Source organism: Phyllobates terribilis, unplaced genomic scaffold, assembly GCF_046119375.1.
Source record: "Phyllobates terribilis strain yellow unplaced genomic scaffold, ASM4611937v1 Scaffold_5__5_contigs__length_657084704, whole genome shotgun sequence".
Lineage (NCBI taxonomy): Eukaryota > Metazoa > Chordata > Amphibia > Anura > Dendrobatidae > Phyllobates > Phyllobates terribilis.
This window is the reverse complement of record NW_027362765.1, coordinates 120,541,588-120,563,437: the sequence shown is the minus strand read 5'-3', so window position 1 is coordinate 120,563,437 and position 21,850 is coordinate 120,541,588. Positions and strand designations below refer to the sequence as shown.

General features: G+C 48.0%; 1 protein-coding gene across 2 annotated transcripts; it reads right to left on the bottom strand.

The window, feature by feature from the left end:
• Positions 1–1,136: 1,136 nt before the first annotated feature.
• On the bottom strand, positions 1,137–21,824 carry LIME1 (Lck interacting transmembrane adaptor 1). Of its 2 annotated transcripts, none has more exons than XM_073681039.1 (6): positions 21,784–21,824; positions 19,702–19,836; positions 6,568–6,622; positions 5,821–5,908; positions 3,935–4,257; positions 1,137–2,478 (listed from the first exon to the last, which is right to left on the bottom strand). In XM_073681039.1, exons 1-6 carry the CDS (start codon positions 21,822–21,824, stop codon positions 2,287–2,289), a joined length of 834 nt encoding a protein of 277 aa, XP_073537140.1. In that variant the 3' UTR covers positions 1,137–2,286. The 2 variants fall into 2 exon arrangements, with proteins under 2 accessions (XP_073537140.1, XP_073537141.1); XM_073681040.1 differs by lacking the exon at positions 21,784–21,824 and adding an exon at positions 21,498–21,768.
• Between the last annotated feature and the right edge of the window lie 26 nt (positions 21,825–21,850).

Sequence of the window (21,850 nt, the reverse complement as noted above, 5' to 3'; positions counted from 1 at the left end):
AAGCAGCTAAGTAAAGAAAAACGAGTGGCCATCATTACTTTAAGAAATGAAGGTCAGTCAGTGCGAAAAATTGGGAAAACTATGAAAGTGTCACCAAGTGCAGTTGCAAAAACCATCAAGCGCTACAAAGAAACTGGCTCACATGAGGACCGCCCCAGGAAAGGAAGAACAAGAGTCACCTCTGCTTCTGAGGATAAGTTTATCCGAGTCACCAGCCTCAGAAATCGCAGGTTAACAGCAGCTCAGATTAGAGACCACGTCAATGCCACACAGAGTTCTAGCAGCAGACACATCTCTACAACAACTGTTAAGAGGAGACTTTGTGCAGCAGGCCTTCGTGGTAAAATAGCTGCTAGGAAACCACTGCTAAGGACAGGCAACGAGCAGAAGAGACTTGTTTGGGCTAAAGAACACAAGGAATGGACACTAGACCAGTGGAAATCTGTGCTTTGGTCTGATGAGTCCAAATTTGAGATCTTTGGTTCCAACCACCGTGTCTTTGTGCGACGCAGAAAAGGTGAACGGATGGACTCTACATGCCTGGTTCCCACCGTGAAGCATGGAGGAGGAGGTGTGATGGTGTGGGGGTGCTTTGCTGGTGACACTGTTGGGGATTTATTCAAAATTGAAGGCATACTGAACCAGCATGGCTACCACAGCATCTTGCAGCGGCATGCTATTCCATCCGGTTTGCGTTTAGCTGGACCATCATTTATTTTTCAACAGGACAATGACCCCAAACACACCTTCAGGCTGAGTAAGGGCTATTTGACCAAGAAGGAGAGTGATGGGGTGCTACGCCAGATGACCTGGCCTCCACAGTCTCCAGACCTGAACCCAATCGAGATGGTTTGGGGTGAGCTGGACCGCAGAGTGAAGGCAAAAGGGCCAACAAGTGCTAAGCATCTCTGGGAACTCCTTCAAGATTGTTGGAAGACCATTTCCGGTGACTACCTCTTGAAGCTCATCAAGAGAATGCCAAGAGTGTGCAAAGCAGTCATCAAAGCAAAAGGTGGCTACTTTGAAGAACCTAAAATATAAGACATATTTTCAGTTGTTTCACACTTTTTTGTTAAGTATATAATTCCACATGTGTTAATTCATAGTTTTGATGCCTTCAGTGTGAATGTACAATTTTCATAGTCATGAAAATACAGAAAAATCTTTAAATGAGAAGGTGTGTCCAAACTTTTGGTCTGTACTATATGTAACTCTCAAACATGAGGGAAAGGACACTTAAAGAGGTTGTCCGGTTACAATAGCTTGCCTTTTGACCAGCTTACTCAGCACGAGATGAAGTGTAAAGACAGACCGCCCGCCCACCACACCAATCATTTCCTATAGGGCTGCCGGAAAAAGCAGAGCTCAGCAGCATCAGAGGGAATAAATGGAGCCCGTCACACACACCCATTGCCACGGCATACTTATGGGGATAAAAGTCCTGCCGACTGGTGAGGGCCCCAGCGGTTGGACCCCCACGATCAGCAAGTAATCACCTAGCCTGCAGATTGGGGTTATAACTTGTTTTAACCAAACAACCCCTTTAATGAGCGACCAGATTCAGATGCCATCTTCCTCTTACAAGAGCCAGTCTTGATGCCAGGTTCCTTTTAAGGCTGGGACTATACAGCAATTTTGGCACCAACACAGGTCACTTGGCCAAACATCGTTGTTTGCTGCATACTACAAGTGAATGGGATCGCACTGCGAACCGCAAGATACTGTGATCGTGACAAGCAAGACGCTAAATGTCAGAATCCGATGCATTTGTTTGGAACTTATCTATTGGGGGCAAAGTACATTTAGGGTCACAATGCGACCCCTGCAATTTAAACGGGAACGCCACCCTAAAATTATAGATGACTATATTAGAGTTAAGGGTCAGTAGATGTTAGCATGGGGGTCAGTGAACTGAAACTTTCCTTATTTCATGCTATTGCCTTCACCAAATTTAAAGATACAGAATATTGAGCCACCACTTTAAAAAGGGATTCAGTGGGTGACTAGCACTGCCGCCCCAGCAGTAACTTCTCCTTTAAATAACGTTCACGGTAAATATAGATCAATCATTATATGCTGAAACGTCCTGCGGCTTTCTGTTACAAAGTGTATGTCCCATCTATGCTTGCTGTCACTGAATGAGAATTGGAAACATGCTCAAATGTATGAGGCATGGACCAGCTTTTCAAGGTTCTTACTTAACCTAGAGTGTTCTTGTGACTGACAGCAAGCACAGATGCTGAAAAATGGTGCAGAATGGAAACACCACGTCCCCTGCCTTTACGCCTAGACCTCAGTGCTGCAGTTAGTGTGATGGCTGCTCATGTCGCTTATGCTCTCGTACAAGTTTTCTTCAGGTTGACTGACGGGAAGCTCGGAGTGAACGACCTCTTCGTCACATGTCTTTATTAACCCCTCGGTGCTCTCCGTTTCTCTCGCCTTCTTTTTCTTCTGTACTTTGGAGTACATGTCTTCAAGCTGCAAGACAGAAGTAGAAAAATTAAAATTTGCTAGGATTTGCAAAAATGTTGCAGCACCTCTCGCTTCCCGCCTTCTGCCGGTCACAAGTTACTAGAAGATGGATTCTATAGAGTGTAATGGAGAGATTGCCATCTGCTGGACACATGTGGCACTGCACATGACTAAAATGAAACCTACAAACTAATGTGTATGGACATCTTAAGTCTTGTATTTTGTAATGCATGGGTCTTGTAGAGAACACTTAAAAGGGGCAGAAGTTGCAGAATGCGGCCCGTACACATAAGAAGATAGGTGTTGTCCAAAGGCTTGATTGACAACAAGCAGCTCCCCTCTATACATGAAGAGTAGCCCTTCTTTCCCCTGATCTAACGGAGCTCAACGTCTCCGCCTGAATTGACAACTTCAGCGTTGTTTGGCTGCAGCGCTCTCGGCGTTCCATCAGCGCTGCAGACAATTACAGACCGGAAGAAGCAGTTGAGAATCGGCGTCTGACCTGGGCAGAGTGAGTAAAGCTCAGGTGAGTTTTTTTGTTAGTTTTTTTTTTTTAAACTGGAGAACCCCTTTAAATAGGTATTCTCATCTCATATATCTATGGCAGATCCAAGTGATATGGTATAAACGTACAGTACAGGTGGATCCCACCAATGGGATTTAAATCTCTCTCGATGCTGCCGTGGGGATTAGAGGGGAGGACAGAATTCTCATTCATTTATATCGGAATTTTAAACACAAGGCAGAGCGTGATGGGGGTAACAGATGCAAATCTCATAGGTGGGGGTCCACCTTTACTGTACATTTATGATCTAGCCCATGGGTATGACATAAATGTATGAATTACCACTCAGTCAGCAGGCCTGATGGGGTCTGAAAAACACCAGTATTATAAATGTCGGGCAATTACAATAGATTCTGCATGGATTTTTAAGTGTGGGATTATCACTAGATCAGGATTGTCTGACTGTCATAGAGCATTATATTGTTTCGTCAGTGTCTGACTTTTGTGAGAATGCAAGGCCGTGCTGGAAAACGCTGTGGATCATCAACATTTCTGTACTATCGGATGCCAGATTAAAGATATCCACCTAACAATGCAAATTCTATACAAATTTCCTATAGTCCAGATGCCTGACATATGGACTGGGGCACCGATCAGGGTCCATTTACAATCCCTGATGTTGCTGCACCTGCCACAATCGCAGTATGCCATGTATAGGGTTGTGCTGCTCCGACGTGGCTGAATAGATTTTACTTTCTCTGAGAAATCTGGTTGGCGACCAATCTCGATGTCAGATGAGCTGCCACCCAGCTTTCCTGGAGTTGTGAATTACAACTCTTGGTGGGAGCCCAGCTTGTGGACATCTTAGTTACAACATAACATTTCCAAAAATGGAAATGACTGAAAAGCAAGAACAACAATGGAGGATATTGCCACGTAATAACCCAGAACACGTACAGTCAGATCAGCTGGACGACTTGGAAGACAAGGTTCTCCAGCTGAAGCCGGCGGTTGGGTCTTCTCCTCTTCCCTGGTGTCTGGTGCCCTCTGGTTTGCAGCCTTCTTCACCTTTCGCACACAGGCGTACTCAGCCGTGACCACATTGAATTGAGGTTCGCTGAGGGAAGACTCCATGTCCACCCGAGACCCCACACATTCATACAGGGAGTTCTTAGGGTTGTAGTTTAGGTTAGAGTAGGTTGCATCCTCAGTGGAGGAGGCATTTGGTATTGGCCACTTTGGGGGGTGGTAAAGAGGATCCATACTGACTGGCCTTAGTTCTGCAGCACAGAATTAAAAAAAAAAAGAATTAGGTAGAGGTTCTGCTTGTTCAGTATCTGCATAGTGCAAGCTCTGGTGATTTCCATTCTGAAAAAGGTCATATTCATACCGCCCCTGTATAGTCGTCTGGAAGAAACGAATTGCCTCCCAGGTATTACAGAAACTTAGCTAAATGTTAAGGTGTGTGTCTGACAAAGTGTACTGTCTGCTTCTAATAACAACAAGCAGAATAGTGAGTGCAGCTCTGCAGTATAATACAGGATGTAACTCAGGATCAGTACAGGATAAGTAATGTAATGTATGTACACAGTGACTCCACCAGCAGAATAGTGAGTGCAGCTCTGGAGTATAATACAGGATGTAACTCAGGATCAGTACAGGATAAGTAATGTAATGTATGTACACAGTGACTCCACCAGTAGAATAGTGAGTGCTGCTCTGGAATATAATACAGGATGTAACTCAGGATCAGTACAGTATAAGTAATGTAATGTATGTACACAGTGACTGCATCAGCAGAATAGTGAGTGCAGCTCTGGAGTATAATACAGGATGTAACTCAGGATCAGTACAGGATAAGAAATGTAATGTATGTACACAGTGACTGCACCAGCAGAACAGTGAGTGCAGCTCTGGAGTATAATACAGGATCAGTACAGGATAAGTAATGTATGTACACAGTGACTCCACTAGCAGAATAGTGAGTGCAGCTCTGGAGTATAATACAGGATGTAACTCAGGATCAGTACAGGATAAGTAATGTAATGTATGTATGTACACAGTGACTGCACCAGCAGAATAGTGAGTGCAGCTCTGGAGTATAATACAGGATGTAACTCAGGATCAGTACAGGATAAGTAATGTAATGTATGTACACAGTGATATCACCAGCAGAATAGTGAGTACAGCTCTGGAGTATAATACAGGATATAACTCAGGATCAGTACAGGATAAGTAATGTAATGTATGTACAGAGTGACTCCACCAGCAGAATAGTGAGTGCAGCTCTGGAGTATAATACAGGATGTAACTCAGGATCAGTACAGTATAAGTAATGTAATGTATGTACACAGTGACTGCATCAGCAGAATAATGAGTGCAGCTCTGGAGTATAATACAGGATCAGTACAGGATAAGTAATGTATGTACACAGTGACTCCACTAGCAGAATAGTGAGTGCAGCTCTGGAGTATAATACAAGATATAACTCAGGATCAGTACAGGATAAGTAATGTAATGTATGTACACAGTGACTCCACCAGCAGAATAGTGAGTGCAGCTCTGGAGTATAATACAGGATGTAACTCAGGATCAGTACAGGATAAGTAATGTAATGTATGGACACAGTGACTCCACCAGCAGTGAAGTAAGTGCATCTCTGGGGTATAATACAGGATAAGTAATGTAATGTATTTATACAGCGACTCTCCTGTTTGCATAGACTAATTCTATATGTAACTATCCAAAAGAGTTTAACTGCTTGATGCTAGAACTTAAGCGGAGTTTTCTATCAAATAAAAAAATGTTAGCCGAGCTCTTTACAGAGGAAGACTGTGACTTACGAAAGTCTTCGGGCCGTGGCCTCTTGATTTCATGCAGTTTGGTATCAGACTTGCTGAGTGATCGTAGTTGAGTCTGACGGAGCAATGTCTATAAGATACAGAGAGAAAGAAAAAGGATCAATTCACAAATTTCACTACCCTAAAATAAAAGTTATAGACACCATAGGCTATTAACGAATTTGGAGTTTATACAGACAGAGTCCCTGTTCAGGATCCTCATCTATGAAAACAGCTACACAGAGCGTCTCACACTCCCATGCATTACATAGACCAACGCATTGAAGTCAATGGGAACGGAGCAATTTTTCATTTCTCCTGTGGAGGGGGGGGGGGGCGGTGACGACGACGACAGAATTTAGACACATTCCTCCTCTGATCATAGCTGATCTCTGGGGCTCCTGACAGCAGGACACCGTGTAATGAGCTGTTAGTCAGGGGACCGGTAATAAACAGGGATTGTCGAAATGGGGCATCCAGATACCCTACAGTCAGTGTTGGCCGTCGGGTCAATAACCAATGGATGTAACTCTTTCCGGCCTCCACTTAGAAGTAATGCGGGGAGCATAGTTCAGGGTTTTTCAGAGGAAATAAGTAACGTCTCATCTCCATAATTTACTATGGAAATCAATATAGGTTTTATCCTTGAATTGGAAAAAGACATGAGAATTAGAACAATTATTGTCTGAGGCTCAGACTTTGGACTCTTTACAATATGTTAATGAAAATACTCTGTAAGAAATCATTTACCACATCAACAAGAGCAACTCCACCGGAACATGCAGTCCTCATCCTCCTCTTCTTCCTAATAAACGACAAAAAAAAAAATAATGAAATCATCTTTTAAAGGGAATGAACTCTAAATCCCCATGGTAGCCACATTAGGCCAAGAAAACCACCCAACTCATTGCCAAAAAAGTGTCCATTGTCTTCTGCAGAGCCACTCTGCCAATAGGTGTGTTGTGGTACATTGGCACTGTTATGGTGCTCATATATCTCACTTTCCCAGCCTCCCTTCTCTGTAAACATGCACATTTGGCACCTGGTCAATGAGAAAAGGTGAGTAAAATGCTGCCAGATACCTCAAGGGTTGCAATTTCACAAGCCTGATCCTTCTTTCTTCTAAATCTCACCTGTCAGTAAGAGGCCCCTATACACTATAAAGCAGGGGTGTCAAACTCAAACACACAGTGGGCTAAAATTAAAAACTTGGACAAAGTCGCGGGCCAATCAGTATACAGTACAATGGGCCCCACACAGGCCTCCCTACCGTAAAATGGGCCCCACACAGGCCTCCCTACAGTATAATGGGCCCCACACAGGCCTCCCTACAGTATAATGGGCCCCACACAGGCCTCCCTACAGTATAATGGGCCCCACACAGGCCTCCCTACAGTATAATGGGCCCCACACAGGCCTCCCTACAGTATAATGGGCCCCACACAGGCCTCCCTACAGTATAATGGGCCCCACACAGGCCTCCCTACAGTATAATGGGCCCCACACAGGCCTCCCTACAATATAATGGGCCCCACACAGGCCTCCCTACAGTATAATGGGCCCCACACAGGCCTCCCTACAGTATAATGGGCCCCACAAAGTCCAAGGAGGGGGGGGGGAGCAACATGCACACAAGGAGGGGGGGAGCAACATGCACACAAGGAGGGGGGGGCAACATGCACACAAGGAGGGGGGGGAGCAACATGCACACAAGGAGGGGGGGAGCAACATGCACACAAGGAGGGGGGGAGCAACATGCACACAAGGAGGGGGGGAGCAACATGCACACAAGGAGGGGGGGAGCAACATGCACACAAAGGAGGGGGGGAGCAACATGCACACAAAGGAGGGGGGGCAACATGCACACAAGGAGGGGGGGAGCAACATGCACACAAAGGAGGGGGGGAGCAACATGCACACAAGGAGGGGGGGCAACATGCACACAAGGAGGGGGGGAGCAACATGCACACAAGGAGGGGGGGAGCAACATGCACACAAGGAGGGGGGGAGCAATATGCACACAAGGAGGGGGGAGCAACATGCACACAAGGAGGGGGGGAGCAACATGCACACAAGGAGGGGGGGGAGCAACATGCACACAAGGAGGGGGGGAGCAACATGCACACAAGGAGGGGGGGAGCAACATGCACACAAGGAGGGGGGGAGCAACATGCACACAAGGAGGGGGGGAGCAACATGCACACAAGGAGGGGGGGAGCAACATGCACACAAGGAGGGGGGGCAACATGCACACAAGGAGGGGGGGAGCAACATGCACACAAGGAGGGGGGGAGCAACATGCACACAAGGAGGGGGGGAGCAATATGCACACAAGGAGGGGGGAGCAACATGCACACAAGGAGGGGGGGAGCAACATGCACACAAGGAGGGGGGGAGCAACATGCACACAAGGAGGGGGGGAGCAACATGCACACAAGGAGGGGGGGAGCAACATGCACACAAGGAGGGGGGGAGCAACATGCACACAAGGAGGGGGGGAGCAACATGCACACAAGGAGGGGGGGAGCAACATGCACACAAGGAGGGGGGGGAGCAACATGCACACAAGGAGGGGGGGGAGCAACATGCACACAAAGGAGGGGGGCAACATGCACACAAAGGAGGGGGGAGCAACATGCACACAAAGGAGGGGGGAGCAACATGCACACAAAGGAGGGGGGAGCAACATGCACACAAAGGAGGGGGGAGCAACATGCACACAAGGAGGGGGGGAGCAACATGCACACAAGGAGGGGGGGAGCAACATGCACACAAGGAGGGGGGGGGAGCAACATGCACACAAGGAGGGGGGAGCAACATGCACACAAGGAGGGGGGGAGCAACATGCAGACAAGGAGGGGGGGAGCAACATGCACACAAAGGAGGGGGGGAGCAACATGCACACAAGGAGGGGGGGAACAACATGCACACAAGGAGGGGGGAGCAACATGCACACAAAGGAGGGGGGGAGCAACATGCACACAAAGGAGGGGGGGAGCAACATGCACACAAGGAGGGGGGGAGCATCATGGACACAAGGAGGGGGGGAACAACATGCACACAAGGAGGGGGGGGCAACATGCACACAAGGAGGGGGGGAGCAACATGCACACAAGGAGGGGGGGCAACATGCACACAAGGAGAGGGGGGAGCAGCATGCACACAAGGAGGGGGGGAGCAACATGCACACAAGGAGAGGGGGGAGCAACATGCACACAAGGAGGGGGGGAGCAACATGCACACAAAGGAGGGGGGGCAACATGCACACAAAGGAGGGGGGAGCAACATGCACACAAAGGAGGGGGGAGCAACATGCACACAAAGGAGGGGGAGCAACATGCACACAAAGGAGGGGGGAGCAACATGCACACAAAGGAGGGGGGAGCAACATGCACACAAGGATGGGGAGCATCATATATAGAAGGATGGGGGAACAACATATATACCAGGATGGAGGGAGCATATACCAGGATGGAGGGAGCATATACCAGGATGGAGGGAGCATATACCAGGATGGAATGGGGAGCATATCCTTTATATCTGCTTTCTCATACCCCTGCTCCTGTTTGTGGCTGCTATCTGCCCCCTCTCCCCGCTCCCTGTATCAGTTGTTTTTCTAAACTAAAACCTCAGTATTCAGGTTAAATGGCCGTGTTCGCACTATGTGATAAATAAGTGGGTTTTGGGTTGCAGTTTGGGCACTTGGTCTCTAAAAGGTTCGCCATCACTGCTATAGATAATCTCCTGGTCCCGTCAGCTTTTACGTGGGTATAAATGGGCGATATTTGCGGTCAATACAACAGCGCGGCCAGCTTTATCGATGGCACCACCATCTGTCTACACTTCTTTGTGAAAGTTTAGAAAAAAGAATTTTCAGGACTAGTAATGCAATTTAAACACAAAAATGAATATGACCCATAAACACTAAGTAGTCACAACTTCCCAAAAAAATCAATAAAAAAGGAGATTTTTGTGTACTCACAGTAAAATCTCTTTCTCTTAGGCTGTGTGCACACGATGCGTTTTTAATGCGTTTCCGCAGCGTTTTTGCAGCTGCGGAAACGCATTAAAAACGCATGGTAGAAGGGCAGCAATGTTCCCCAATGATAATCCGCATGTGCTGTGCACATGCTGCGGAAATTTCCGCTGCAGATTATCATTGCGGAAAAAAACGCAGCACTACCAATTATTTTGCGGAAGTGCTGCGTCTTCGCCGCCATTGACCGCATGGATTACGCATCACTGTATATGTAGATGTGTAATCCAAGCGTTCTAATGTGCGGATGGTACCCGGGTGTAGAGGAGAGGAGAGTCTCCTCCGGACCCGGGTACCATTAAAAAAATCTGTAAAAAAAGAATAAAATAAAAAATAAATGTATACTTACCTTCTGTCGGCCCGCGCACCGCTCCTGCTTGGTTGCCGGCACTTTCCAGTGAGTTGAAGGACCTGCGCTGACGTCAGAGTCATGTGACGGGTCACGTGACGCTGACGTCGGCAGGTCTTTCAATTCACTGTTGCCAGCAAGGGAGAACGGAGTGAGCGGGACACCGGGGGCCATCGGAGGGTAAGTATACATTTATTTCTTTATTTTTACCACTCTCTCGGGTCACACTATATAAATCCATGCTGTTTGCATGGATTTATATAGTGTGACCTAGTTGTCACAAGCACTTTCCAAGTGATGCTAATCGCTTGGAAAGCGCTTGTCAATCCGCATGCGGAAATGTCAGTGGGTAACTGCTCCATTTCCGCATGTCCCTGGCAGGAAAACGCATGTACAATCCACATGCGTTTTTTTCTGCCAGGGAGATGCAGAAACGCTCAGGAAAAAATACTGAGCATTTCTGCATCGTGTGCACATAGCCTTAGCCTCTAATTGGGGGACACAGGACCATGGGGTGTTATGCTGCTGTCCACTAGGAGGCGACACTATGCATAATCTGAAAAAGATTAACCGTGGGTCCTCCTCTGCAGTATACACCCCTGGACAGCATCAGCCTTCTCCAGTTTTGTGCAAAAGCATTAGGAGGAAAGTAACATGGATAACATAACCATGCCTATAAGAAGGCAACTATGTACGAGCTCAAAAAAAAACAAACCAATATGAGAACTCAACATAACAGCCCGGAACGGGCGACAGGGTGGGAGCTGTGTCCCCCAATTAGAGGCTAAGAGAAAGAGATTTTACGGTGAGTACACAAAAATCTCCTTTACTCTGTCGCCTCATTGGGGACATAGGACCATGGGACGTCCCAAAGCAGTCCCTGGGTGGGAAGCAATGGACGAATATTGTGTAGACGGGCCCCTACAATTGGGGTACCGCCGCCTGCAGAACACGTCTACCCAGGCTCGCATCTGCTGAGGACTGGGTATGAACCCTGTAGTGTTTGGTAAACGTGTGTAGGCTAGTCCAGGTGGCTGCCTTACACACTTGTTGTGCCGAAGCCTGGTGCCGAATGGCCCAGGAGGCCCCTACCGCACGTATAGAGTGTGCCGTAATGCCTGCTGGAAGAGGAGAATTTTTGAGGCGGTAGGCCTCTTGTATGGTGGATTTGATCCACCTGGCAAGGGTAGCTTTGGAAGCAGGCAGACCCTTGCGGCCGCCTTCCAGAAGAAGAAAAAGAGAATCAGACTTCCGGAAGGGCGCAGTCCTAGACACATAGATACGCAATGCCCTGACAAGGTCAAGCGTATGCAGAGCCTTCACCACTGTATGAACCGGGACCGGACAGCGGGATGGCAGTGAAATTTCCTCATTGAGTTGGAAGTTGGACACAACCTTCGGAAGGAAGGATGGGACCGTACGGAGAACTACCTTGTCCTGGTAAAAAGCCAGGAAGGGCCGTCTGCAGGAGAGTGCTGTCAGTTCAGACACCCTGCGTAGCGAGGTGATTGCCACCGGGAAAACCACTTTCTGGGATAGAAGGCGGAGTGGGACTTCCCTAAGGGGTTCAAAGGGTGTTTCCCGCAATGCTGTCAGCACCAGGTTGAGGTCCCACGTTTCTAGTGGTCGTCTGTAGGGGGGAACCAATCGGGAAACCCCCTGAAGAAATGTCCTTACTTGCGGCTTGTTAGCAATGCACCTCTGAAAAAGCACTGAGAGAGCCGACACCTGGCTGTTAAGGGAGGCCAGGGACAGTCTGGCCTCCAGACCCTGGGGAGGGAACAAGGGAATGGGGTCTGGCCACGAGATTCGCACCAGGTAAAGAAGGCTTTCCAGGTACGGTAATAAATCTTAGCAGAGGTTGGCTTCCGTGCCCTGATCATGGTTCCAATGACGTCCGGTGAGAACCCTGACTGGGTTAGAACCCAGGTCTCAATGGCCAAGCCGTCAAATTGAGGGCCCCTGAGTTCTGGTGGTTGTGACAGAAGATCCGGGCGGTTGGGGAGACGCCAGGGGACGTCTGCTGTGAGCTGTACGATGTCGGCATACCATGTACGTCTGGGCCAGTCCGGTGCGATTAGGATGGTTGGAACTCCCTCTTGCTTGATCTTCCTCACCACTCTGGATATCAGGGGGAGAGGTGGAAAAATGTACAAGAGCTGGAACTGGGTCCAGTCCTGAACCAGGGCGTCCGCTCCTAGCGCCCGCGGGTCATGAGTTCTGGCTATGAAGTTGGAGACCTTGGCATTGAAGTGAGATGCCATTAGGTCTACGTCCGGAGTCCCCCAGCGATTGCAGATCTGTCGAAAAACTTCGGGATGGAGAGACCACTCTCCCGAGTCCATTCCTTTCCGGCTGAGGAAGTCTGCTTCCCAGTTGTCCACACCCGGAATGTGGACCGCAGAGAGAACCGAACCTGTGTCTTCCGCCCAGTGGAGAATGTGTGTCACTTCTCGCATCGCCTGGGCGCTGCGGGTCCCCCCTTGGTGATTCACATATGCCACAGCTGTGGCATTGTCCGACTGTACTCTGATGTGAGAGGCTGCCAGTAAGTGATGGAAGGCTCTAAATGCCAGGAGGATGGCACAAATTTCCAAGATGTTGATGGGCATGGTCGCTTCCGCTGGGGACCACTTTCCCTGTGCTCTGTGGTGTAGGTGTACCGCACCCCAACCCGTCAGGCTCACGTCGGTGGTCAGAACCTTTCATTGACCCGTGAGAAAGGGTTTCCCCTTTGTTAGTGAGGTTGGCTTGAGCCACCAGTGCAGGGACCTCCTGGGTGACTACGTCAGCTGGAACTTCCTGTTGAGAGAAAAAGGGTTCCTGTCCCATGACTTGAGGATGGCTAGTTGGAGAGGCCTGTGGTGAAGCTGGGCAAATGGGACCGCTTCTATTGCCGCCACCATCCTGCCGAGGACTCTCATGGCAAACCAGAGAGATCGAAGGGGTTTGCTGAGGAGAGTGCGAACTCCTAGACGGAGAGGCAGTGCCTTGTCCTTGGGAAGGAGCACTAGACCCCTGAAGGTGTTGAATAGCATTCCCAGGAAGGTCAGAGACTGACTCGGGGTTGGTGATGACTTTTGTAGGTTGACTAACCAGCCCAGGTGACTCAGAATGTCGATTGTGATTGAGACGCTGAGCTCGCAGTCCTTGAAGGTGGGAGCCTTGATAAGGAGATCGTCCAGGTATGGAACGACTACTATGCCTCTGGAGTGCAGGACGTCCATGGTGGCTGCCATGACTTTGGTAAACACTCTGGGAGCAGTGGCGAGTCCGAACGGGAGAGCCACGAACTGGTAGTGGTCCTGGTCGATTGCGAACCTGAGAAATCTCTGATGGGTGTGTGCAATTGGTATATGCAGGTATGCGTCTTGTATGTCTATGGAGGCGAGAAATTCTCCCTTTTCCATGGACGCAATGATGGACCAAAGGGACTCCATGCGGAAGTGACGTACCCGTACATATTTGTTGAGCTGTTTTAGGTCCAGTATGGGCCATACGCCGCCTCCTTTCTTGGGGACTACGAATAAATTGGAGTAGAACCCTCGGAAGCGCTCGGCCGCGGGGACCGGTACTATGTCTCCAGCTTGAATAAGCGAGCAGACCGCTTGGCGGAAGGCACAAGCCTTGGCTGGCAGTTTTGGGGGAACAGAAAGAAAGAGTCTGTTTGGTGGGTTGGAAGTGAACTCTATCTTGTATCCCGAAGACACTAGTTCCCTGACCCACCTGTCTTCTGTAATAGGCAGCCAGACTTGATTGAAGAGCAAAAGTCGGCCGCCTACAGGTGGGGTGTCTTCCGGAGTCCGTGAGTCATGATGAAGAGGAAGTCTGAGATTTTCCTCCTTTAAACTTTGACTGGCCTGCTTTTGATTGCCAGGTCTGGTCCGACTTTTGCGTCGACCGCGAGTTGTCCCTGCGTATGGGGCGGTTGCTATTTTGTGCTGGCCGCGAGACGGACCAGCCCGAAGAGTTCCGAAAGGATCGGAATAGAGTTTGGTTACGCTTCTTGTAAGTGCGTTTGGGTTTCAGTTGGGGGAGAGAGGTATTCTTACCCCCGGTGGCGTTGGATATTATAGTGTCCAACTGTTCACCAAAAAGTCGACCACTGAGGTAAGGAAGGTGCGTGAGGGACTTCTTTGAGGCTGCGTCTGCTTTCCATTCCCACAGCAAGAGGATAAACCGAATCGTGATGGCGTTTGATGCTATCCCCGCTGCACCCCTTGCAGAATCCAGAGCTGCATGAAGCATGTAATCTGCTACATCTGCTAATTCAACCGCTTGGTCAGACAGCTTAGGAGCAGATACTGGGAGGCCAGATGGTAAATTTTGGGCCCAAGCCAGGATGGCCTTGGCAGCCCAAACTGAAGCGAACGCGGGAGCCAGGGAGGCCCCTGCGGCCTCGAAAATTGAACGAGCCATGCGTTCTACCTGCCGGTCTGCTGTGTCCCTGAGGGTTGAGCTATCTGGCAGTGAAAGGAGTGACTGTGCTGCTAGCCTAGAGACTGGGGGATCCACTTCTGGTGGATCTGTCCATTCCTTGGTGGTCTCCTGTGGGAAGGGGTACCGCGCCTCCAGATATTTGCGATTGGTAAACTTCTTCTCAGGCTGTGAGAACTGCTTTTTAAGGATCGACTTAAACTCTGGGTGGTCAAGGAAGACCTTAGGCGGTTTCAGAACTCCTTCAAAGGAAATCTTGTGTTGTGGTGCCTCCGGGGGCGGATCAGAAATGTCCAGCACCTGATGGATGGACGAGATTACGTCCTCAACTAGCGCTGTATTGCTAGGGGGGATTGGGATCAGAGACCCTTCAGTTTCCTTGTCTGAGTCGGAATCACAGATGCCTTCCGAATCCTGTGTATCGCTAAGGCGTATCCTGCTGGGTGAACCAGGGTGGAGGCCTTCTCTGGTCGGGGATCGCTGCGGAGAACTGCATTGTCTGTCCCTGGCAGGGGACGGTCTAGATGACCTGGAACTACGGTGTCTCTCCCTAGAAGGGGATGACCGTGTGCTATGGGATGACGCAGATGAACGTGACCTGTGGGTCCGCTTGCGTCCTGACCTAGACGTGGATGTGCCCGGGTCATCATGTCCCCGAGTCGAGCCTTCCCTTTGCTGGGTAGCGTTCATAGCCGAGGCATGACTCTGCAGAACCTGAGGCAATGTGGAGGTTAGGTTATCTATAGACTGCGTCATAGATTGCGACATCTGAGTGACCCATTCCAGCGTGGCATTAGACACCGAAGCATTGGCAGGGGCTTCTTGGGGCTCTGGCACAGTAGTCTGGGTGCAGTCCTGGCAGTGCGGGTACGTGCTGCCACTTGGGAGAGTATTGCTGCAGGCTGTACAGAGTGCATAACAGCAGTCCTGTCTGGTTCTCTTGGACCTTGAGCCCGGCATAGTGCACTGGGGTGGCTATGCAGAGGGCCCTACAGGGGTGGCTATGCAGAGGAGCCTATAAGGAATATGGACTCACAGCCGAGGAAGAACTCCAGCTGTGATCTTATCCCACCAGTGTGCCCCTAGGTCCAGAACCGAAGATCCACAGTCCTGAGCCCCCCGGAGACTGGCTTGTGTTCCCTTATCCTGCAGCAGATAATGGCAGCCAGAGTAAAGTTAAGAAAGAAGGGGGGCGGAGAGCTGAAAAGGGCGGCAGAACTGTGTGAAATCGCGCCCTTTCAGTCTCGATCCGCCCCCTCTATGACACTGTAGAGTGTCATATTTGTCATCCGGGGGCCGGGCCGGGGAGAGGAGGTGGCGGCTTCGGCTAGGCCGAAGCCGCGGCCTAAATTAGATGCCTGATGCCCAAAGGGACTGCAGGCTGGCGTGGAAGTCCGGGAGGGGGCCGGATCTGAACCGGGCCCCCCCCCCGGATTTAAAGGTAGGATAGCGGTGGGGTATAAACGGAAGGGGGGGGGGGGGCCCTGTGAAGAGCACCCCTGAAGCACCGTAGAGCTGGTGCTGCCGCAGGAACAGGGCGCAGGGAGGCCTGTGCCTCTGCTGTGTTCTGCCTGCACTCCCCCCGGCCCCGACAGGAGCCCGCAAGGCTGGGGTCCCTGGATTCAGCCGTAGTGTGCTGGCTGCTGGGAGCTGCTGCCTGTACAGGCCCTACCTGAGGCGTTTCAACCTAATACCCCCAGGGGGGGATTAGGGAGGTGCTGTTGTCACCATCAGGGGGCTATATCCTCGCCTCGACCTCAACCCAGAAACCAAAAGGAATTGGGGAAGGAGGGGGGTCTCGACGTCGAACCAGCACCCGAGGGGCTGGGGAAGGAGCGACATGGGGAATAGCCATCTCGACTTCAACCGTGCACCCCATAATAAGGGGCCGAGGAAGGAGCCAAGCCGGGAGTCTCGTAGTAGACCCACTTTTCTTCATCTGTAATCAAGTCGGTGAAAACGGAGTAAAAATTTTAGGTGTGCCTCCTATGCGACACTAAGCAAAAACTGGAGAAGGCTGATGCCGTCCAGGGGTGTATACTGCAGAGGAGGAGCCACGGTTAATCTTTTTCAGATTATGCATAGTGTCGCCTCCTAGTGGACAGCAGCATAACACCCCATGGTCCTGTGTCCCCCAGTGAGGCGACAGAGTAATCTATTTTTATTAGAAAAACGCATAAAACACAATAAAAATGCCAAGCTAGCTAGCTAATGGTATAATGAGTATAGGAAAAATTCCACACAATAATAATTATTATTGTATTATGCAGTACACCCTGGGACATGGGTAAAGTGTTTCAACTTTTTTCTATATGTCATATAGCATGTGGATTGCCTGTGCTTATACTGTTATAAATCAGATACAACAGTGCAGGCATATATACATAACATTTGCTTTTCTATTGTGTTTTGAGCCTACATTATAGTGAGGGATTTGTCTGGATACATTTTAGTGTGAGCAGCTTAGATGTTAATTAGTGTCAAGTTTAATAAATACCCTGACAATCGGGGTTCCTATTAGGGTGGTACCAGATATTAAATAAAACTGCTCCTTTCTATTTAGGGTTGTCTCTCCATTCCTGATATTAAGACGGCCTTCAGTGACTGCATTAATAAGATTGGGAAGAGGGATTGCCTGACCCAGGCCTGCTCTGCCCTCTCCGGGTAAGGGTTTGGAGAGTGGTACAGTGATGGTTGCGTGTCTTATTATTTTACAGCATTTGTCAAGTATAAAGCTATTTTTTAGTAAAACATGCATCTCACCAAATTAGAATATCATCAAAAAGTTAATTAATTTCAGTTCTTCAATACAAAAAGTCACACCCATATCATAGAGTCATTACAAACAGAGTGATCTATTTCAAGTATTTATTTGTTAATGTTGATGATTATGGCTTACAACCAATGAAAACACAAAAGTCATTATATCAGTAAATTAAAATAATTAACAAAAAACACCTCCAAAGGCTTCCTACGTGTTTAAAAAGGTCCCTTAGTCTGTTTCAGTAGGCTCCACAATCATGGGGAAGACTGCTGACTTGACAGATGTCCAGAAGGCAGTCACTGACACTAAGTAAATGCAAAGTACATTTTGCATTTCATTTGGAAATCAAGGTCCCAGAGTCTGGAGGAAGACTGGAGAGGCCACAATCCAAGCTGCTTGAGGTCTAGTGTGAAGTTTCCACAATCAGTGATGGTTTGGGGAGCCATGTCATCTGCTGGTGTAGGTCCACTGTGTTTTATCAAGACCAAAGTCAGCGCAGCCGTCTACCAGGAAATTTTAGAGCACTTCATGCTTCCCTCTGCCGACAAGCTTTTTGGAGATGGAAATTTCATTCTCCAGCAGGACTTGGCACCTGTCCACACTGCCAAAAGTACCAATACCTGGTTTAAAAACAACAGTATCACAGTGCTTGATTGGTCAGCAAACTCGCCTGGCCTTAACCCCATAGAGAATCTATTATAGAGAATCTATGGGGTATTGTCAAGAGGAAGATGAGAGACACCAGACCCAGCAATGCAGACGAGCTGAAGGCTGCTATCAAAGCAACCTCGGCTTCCATAACACCTCAGCAGTGCCACAGGCTGATCGCCTCCATGCCACGCCGCATTGATGCAGTAATTGATGCAAAAGGATCCCCGACCAAGTATTGAGGGCATTTACTGAACATACATTTCAGTAGGCCAACATTTCAGATTTTAAAAACATTTTTCAAGCTGTTGTTATAAAGTATTCTAATTTACTGAGATAATGACTTCTGTGTTTTCATTGGCTGTAAGCCATAATCATCAACATTAACAGAAATAAACACATGAAATAGATCACTCTGTTTGTAATGACGCCATATAATATACGAGTTTCACGTTTTGTATTGAAGAACTGAAATAAATTAACTTTTTGATGATATTCTAATTTAGTGAGATGCACATGTACATGTTTCTACATCAATATTGATTTTGTCAATGCCACTTATTTCTTTTACCTTTTTATACCTTTTTTGGTAGGCACGGTGGCTCAGTGGTTAGCACTGTTGCTTTGCAGCGCTGGGTTCAAATCCCACCAAGGACAACATCTGCAAGGAGTTTGTATGTTCTCCCTGTGTTTGCCTGGGTTTCCTCCGGGTTCTCCGGTTTCCTCCCACACTCCAAAGACATACTGATAGGGAATCTAGATTGTGAGCCCCAATGGGGACAGCGACGATAATGTATGTAAAGCGCTGAGGAATATGTTAGCGCTATATAAAAAGAAAGATTATTATTATTATTATATGGTATTGAACTCTTAATGCACTGTATATAATTGTATATATGTCGCCGCTGACTATCCTCAGTATATATGCCCATGCTTTATAACGGAAGGATATACAGAACAACTTTTTTCACCTTTTCTACCCACGTACTCCTCTGTCTCCTTTTTGATCTGTGAACCTCATTCATTATTATTGTGTGGAATTTTTCCTATACTCATTCTGCCATTTGCTAGCTAGCATGGTATTTTTATTGTGTTTTGTGCTTTTTTCTAATAAAAATAGATTTTTATTGATTTCTTTTAGGTTGTGACAACTCTTTACAGGTCATATAATTTCTTATGAAACCAGAGGCCTCCTCATATTTATGGAGTGTACAGGTAGTCATACACGGCACCAAGGATGGTCCAAAGGCATAAGAAGTCGCTAGTATTATAAAGGGCACATGGTTAGCAGAGCCATATACAGATTAATCATTGGGACTTACAATCATCAAGTTACTCCGCTGCCCATACAGGCACCACGCGGCCCTTATGTTGTGAGTACGTAGTCCTCTAGTGATAATCTCCTGCTGATCATACACTTATTTTATTGAAACTGCAACAAGCAGCCCAATAAGTAACACATTGCTGGAATCAGGGTCTCTGCCCATTCCAGTTCTCAGATTACTAGCAAAAACCTGCTGACTGATTCCCTTTAATAGGGCAAAGCATGGTGCTAACATTAGGGTTAGGGCTACACAGAGACAGGCATCATTGGTCAGTGACATCCCGCTGTCACATTGTGATTTCCTTTAAAGTCTCATCTGCACGTACCTCTTTTTGCAGAACATGCAGAGGCCGCAGAGCAGCAGGAATAGCCCCATGGCAGAGAAGACAGGAGTAAGGATGTGGCCTTCAGACTCAGAGGTGACAAGACGTGGAGCCATTATGGCAACCTTGACTTGGTACCTATAAGGAAAGAAAATAAAAGCTGAAGCAATGCCGTACTCCAGTCACTTGTAAAATACCATTGGGGAAGAGATGATTTTTCAAAAATCATTTCCAGTTTGTGTGCCGTCAGCTGTAGGCGCAGGGTAGATGCACAGGCTGCAGCGTCCTCGCTCGGTGCTGTTAGACCACTTCCTGTGCAGATGCAGGTGCGCTGGTTTGCAGCACATGTGGTTTTGCACAGATCTTACCAGCTGAAGGGAGTGGGTTGTATCAGATCGGGTGCAATCAACTGGGAACTAACCACCAGGACTCTAAGGTCAAGTTTAGTGTGACAGAGCATGCTGGGGCTGTCATATCACTACAGCCACGGGTCATTTTTGCCAGTTATTTCCATGCAATAGCGGTGCTACGTGATCATACAAATCCCTGGAGTCTTCCTTCTCGTCACTCAGCTCTCTACACACCCTGAATGCCGTAGATCTGCAGTCATACAGAATACGTCATTTAGGTTTCTTTACTGCCGTCAACCACGCTCCCCGATCAGAGGGACCTACCTCACACTTTATTTAGAGCTTTCCTACATTCATGATGAGAATGCAAGAATTGTAGGGCTGACGCATAGGCATAGTAGTCATATGTATGAGATGGTGCATATACAAATTCAGATTTACAGGTCATTCATAGTCTCTGGCGACCACCCATATGCGCATTGTAATGGTTGTCATTTCTGGTTTTCACTCACTGGCTTTGGAGATTTTCAAGGAGTTCTTGGAACAGAAATGGAGCTTAAATTCAAAATCTTTCTCAAAAATCCAAAACCTTTCACATGCTCAAAGTTTCTGCTCCGAAAACTCAGTGAGAAAACGTGTGCTCATAAGCACTGACTGCGTAAGAGGTTTTTGAATCCAGCATGTCTGATAAATGGACCCACACAACATTCATAGAGGTGGCACCAATTTATACTTAGATTCTCCAATGGCCATGTCATACCAAATCCACCTTCTTCTACATTATGGCCTCCAATCAACAGTGATAACTCTTCTAAACTTTCATCAGTTCTCCAAATCACTAATAAAAAAAGGTAAAATACAAGGAGAAAGATTGCAGAACCACCAGTATCTTCAAGCTCATCCTTTACACAATGGTCTTTCCTATGACGGCCTCAACAAAAGCATGGGAAGATTTCATCAGTGCGAAGTCAGAAGCAAGATCACCCACCAATGTCCCAATACTCAATGTTGGAAGAGAACCAAAGCGACCATCTCACACCTGAAAACGCCTGATGTGTTATTCTGATCATTAATCCAAAGGATGGGTGATATCTGGCAGACTAGAGCCTAGTTCTTGAGACAGATTGGTGTCCCAATGATCTGCAAGTAATCACCTATCCTTTGAATAAGTGATCACGCTACTGAAAAGGGGAATCAAGGCTTGTAAGGCTCAATAGGACGATGGTCCTGGAATTCAGTCATGTAGGGAAGTTGTAAAAAGTTATTCCCATAAGGCACAGAATAATGAGGAACTTCTCAGATTATCTTACCAAGAACATGGCCCATGTCTAACCTGATATCAGAAAGAGGTCTTGGAATTACGTAACCATCATGGTATCATCACACTTAGCAATTTCGGACCACACTCTTCTAGCTCCCCATCACTTCCACTTCTCACTGCCTCCTTACCTTTACAGAGGATCTCTGGCCATTGGGTTTTTACCTAACATTGACCACTGCGTCCTAAGATGAAGATCTAGGAAGAACAGCAGGCAATAGTGCAAGATGGAGTAAGATGGAGTAGACTGAAGCGAGCAGGCGGCGAACGTCAGATTCGGGAGATATCACGAACACCAGAAGACAAGACTGCACAAGCTGAACCTGAAGAAGCAGCAGAAGGAGCAAGAAGAGCAGAACAGAGCAGAATGATGTGAAAATGAGGACAAGAAGACTACGGGGAATGCAGACTACTCACAGGAAGCCGCTTGTGGTGTGGCACTCCCTTGACTTGAACATCATGACATTGAAAGGAAAGGGGAGGT

Bases quoted from the DNA above. Each gene is read 5' to 3' on its own strand.
- LIME1 (XM_073681039.1), bottom strand. From the start codon at position 21,824: ATGTTCAAGTCAAGGGAGTGCCACACCACAAGCGGCTTCCT. The intron at 19,837-21,783 runs GTGAGTAGTCTG...CTTTCCTTATAG, and splicing joins CACACCACAAGCGGCTTCCT to GTACCAAGTCAAGGTTGCCA. The intron at 4,258-5,820 runs GTAAGTCACAGT...TCTGTGCTGCAG, and splicing joins GCCACGGCCCGAAGACTTTC to AACTAAGGCCAGTCAGTATG.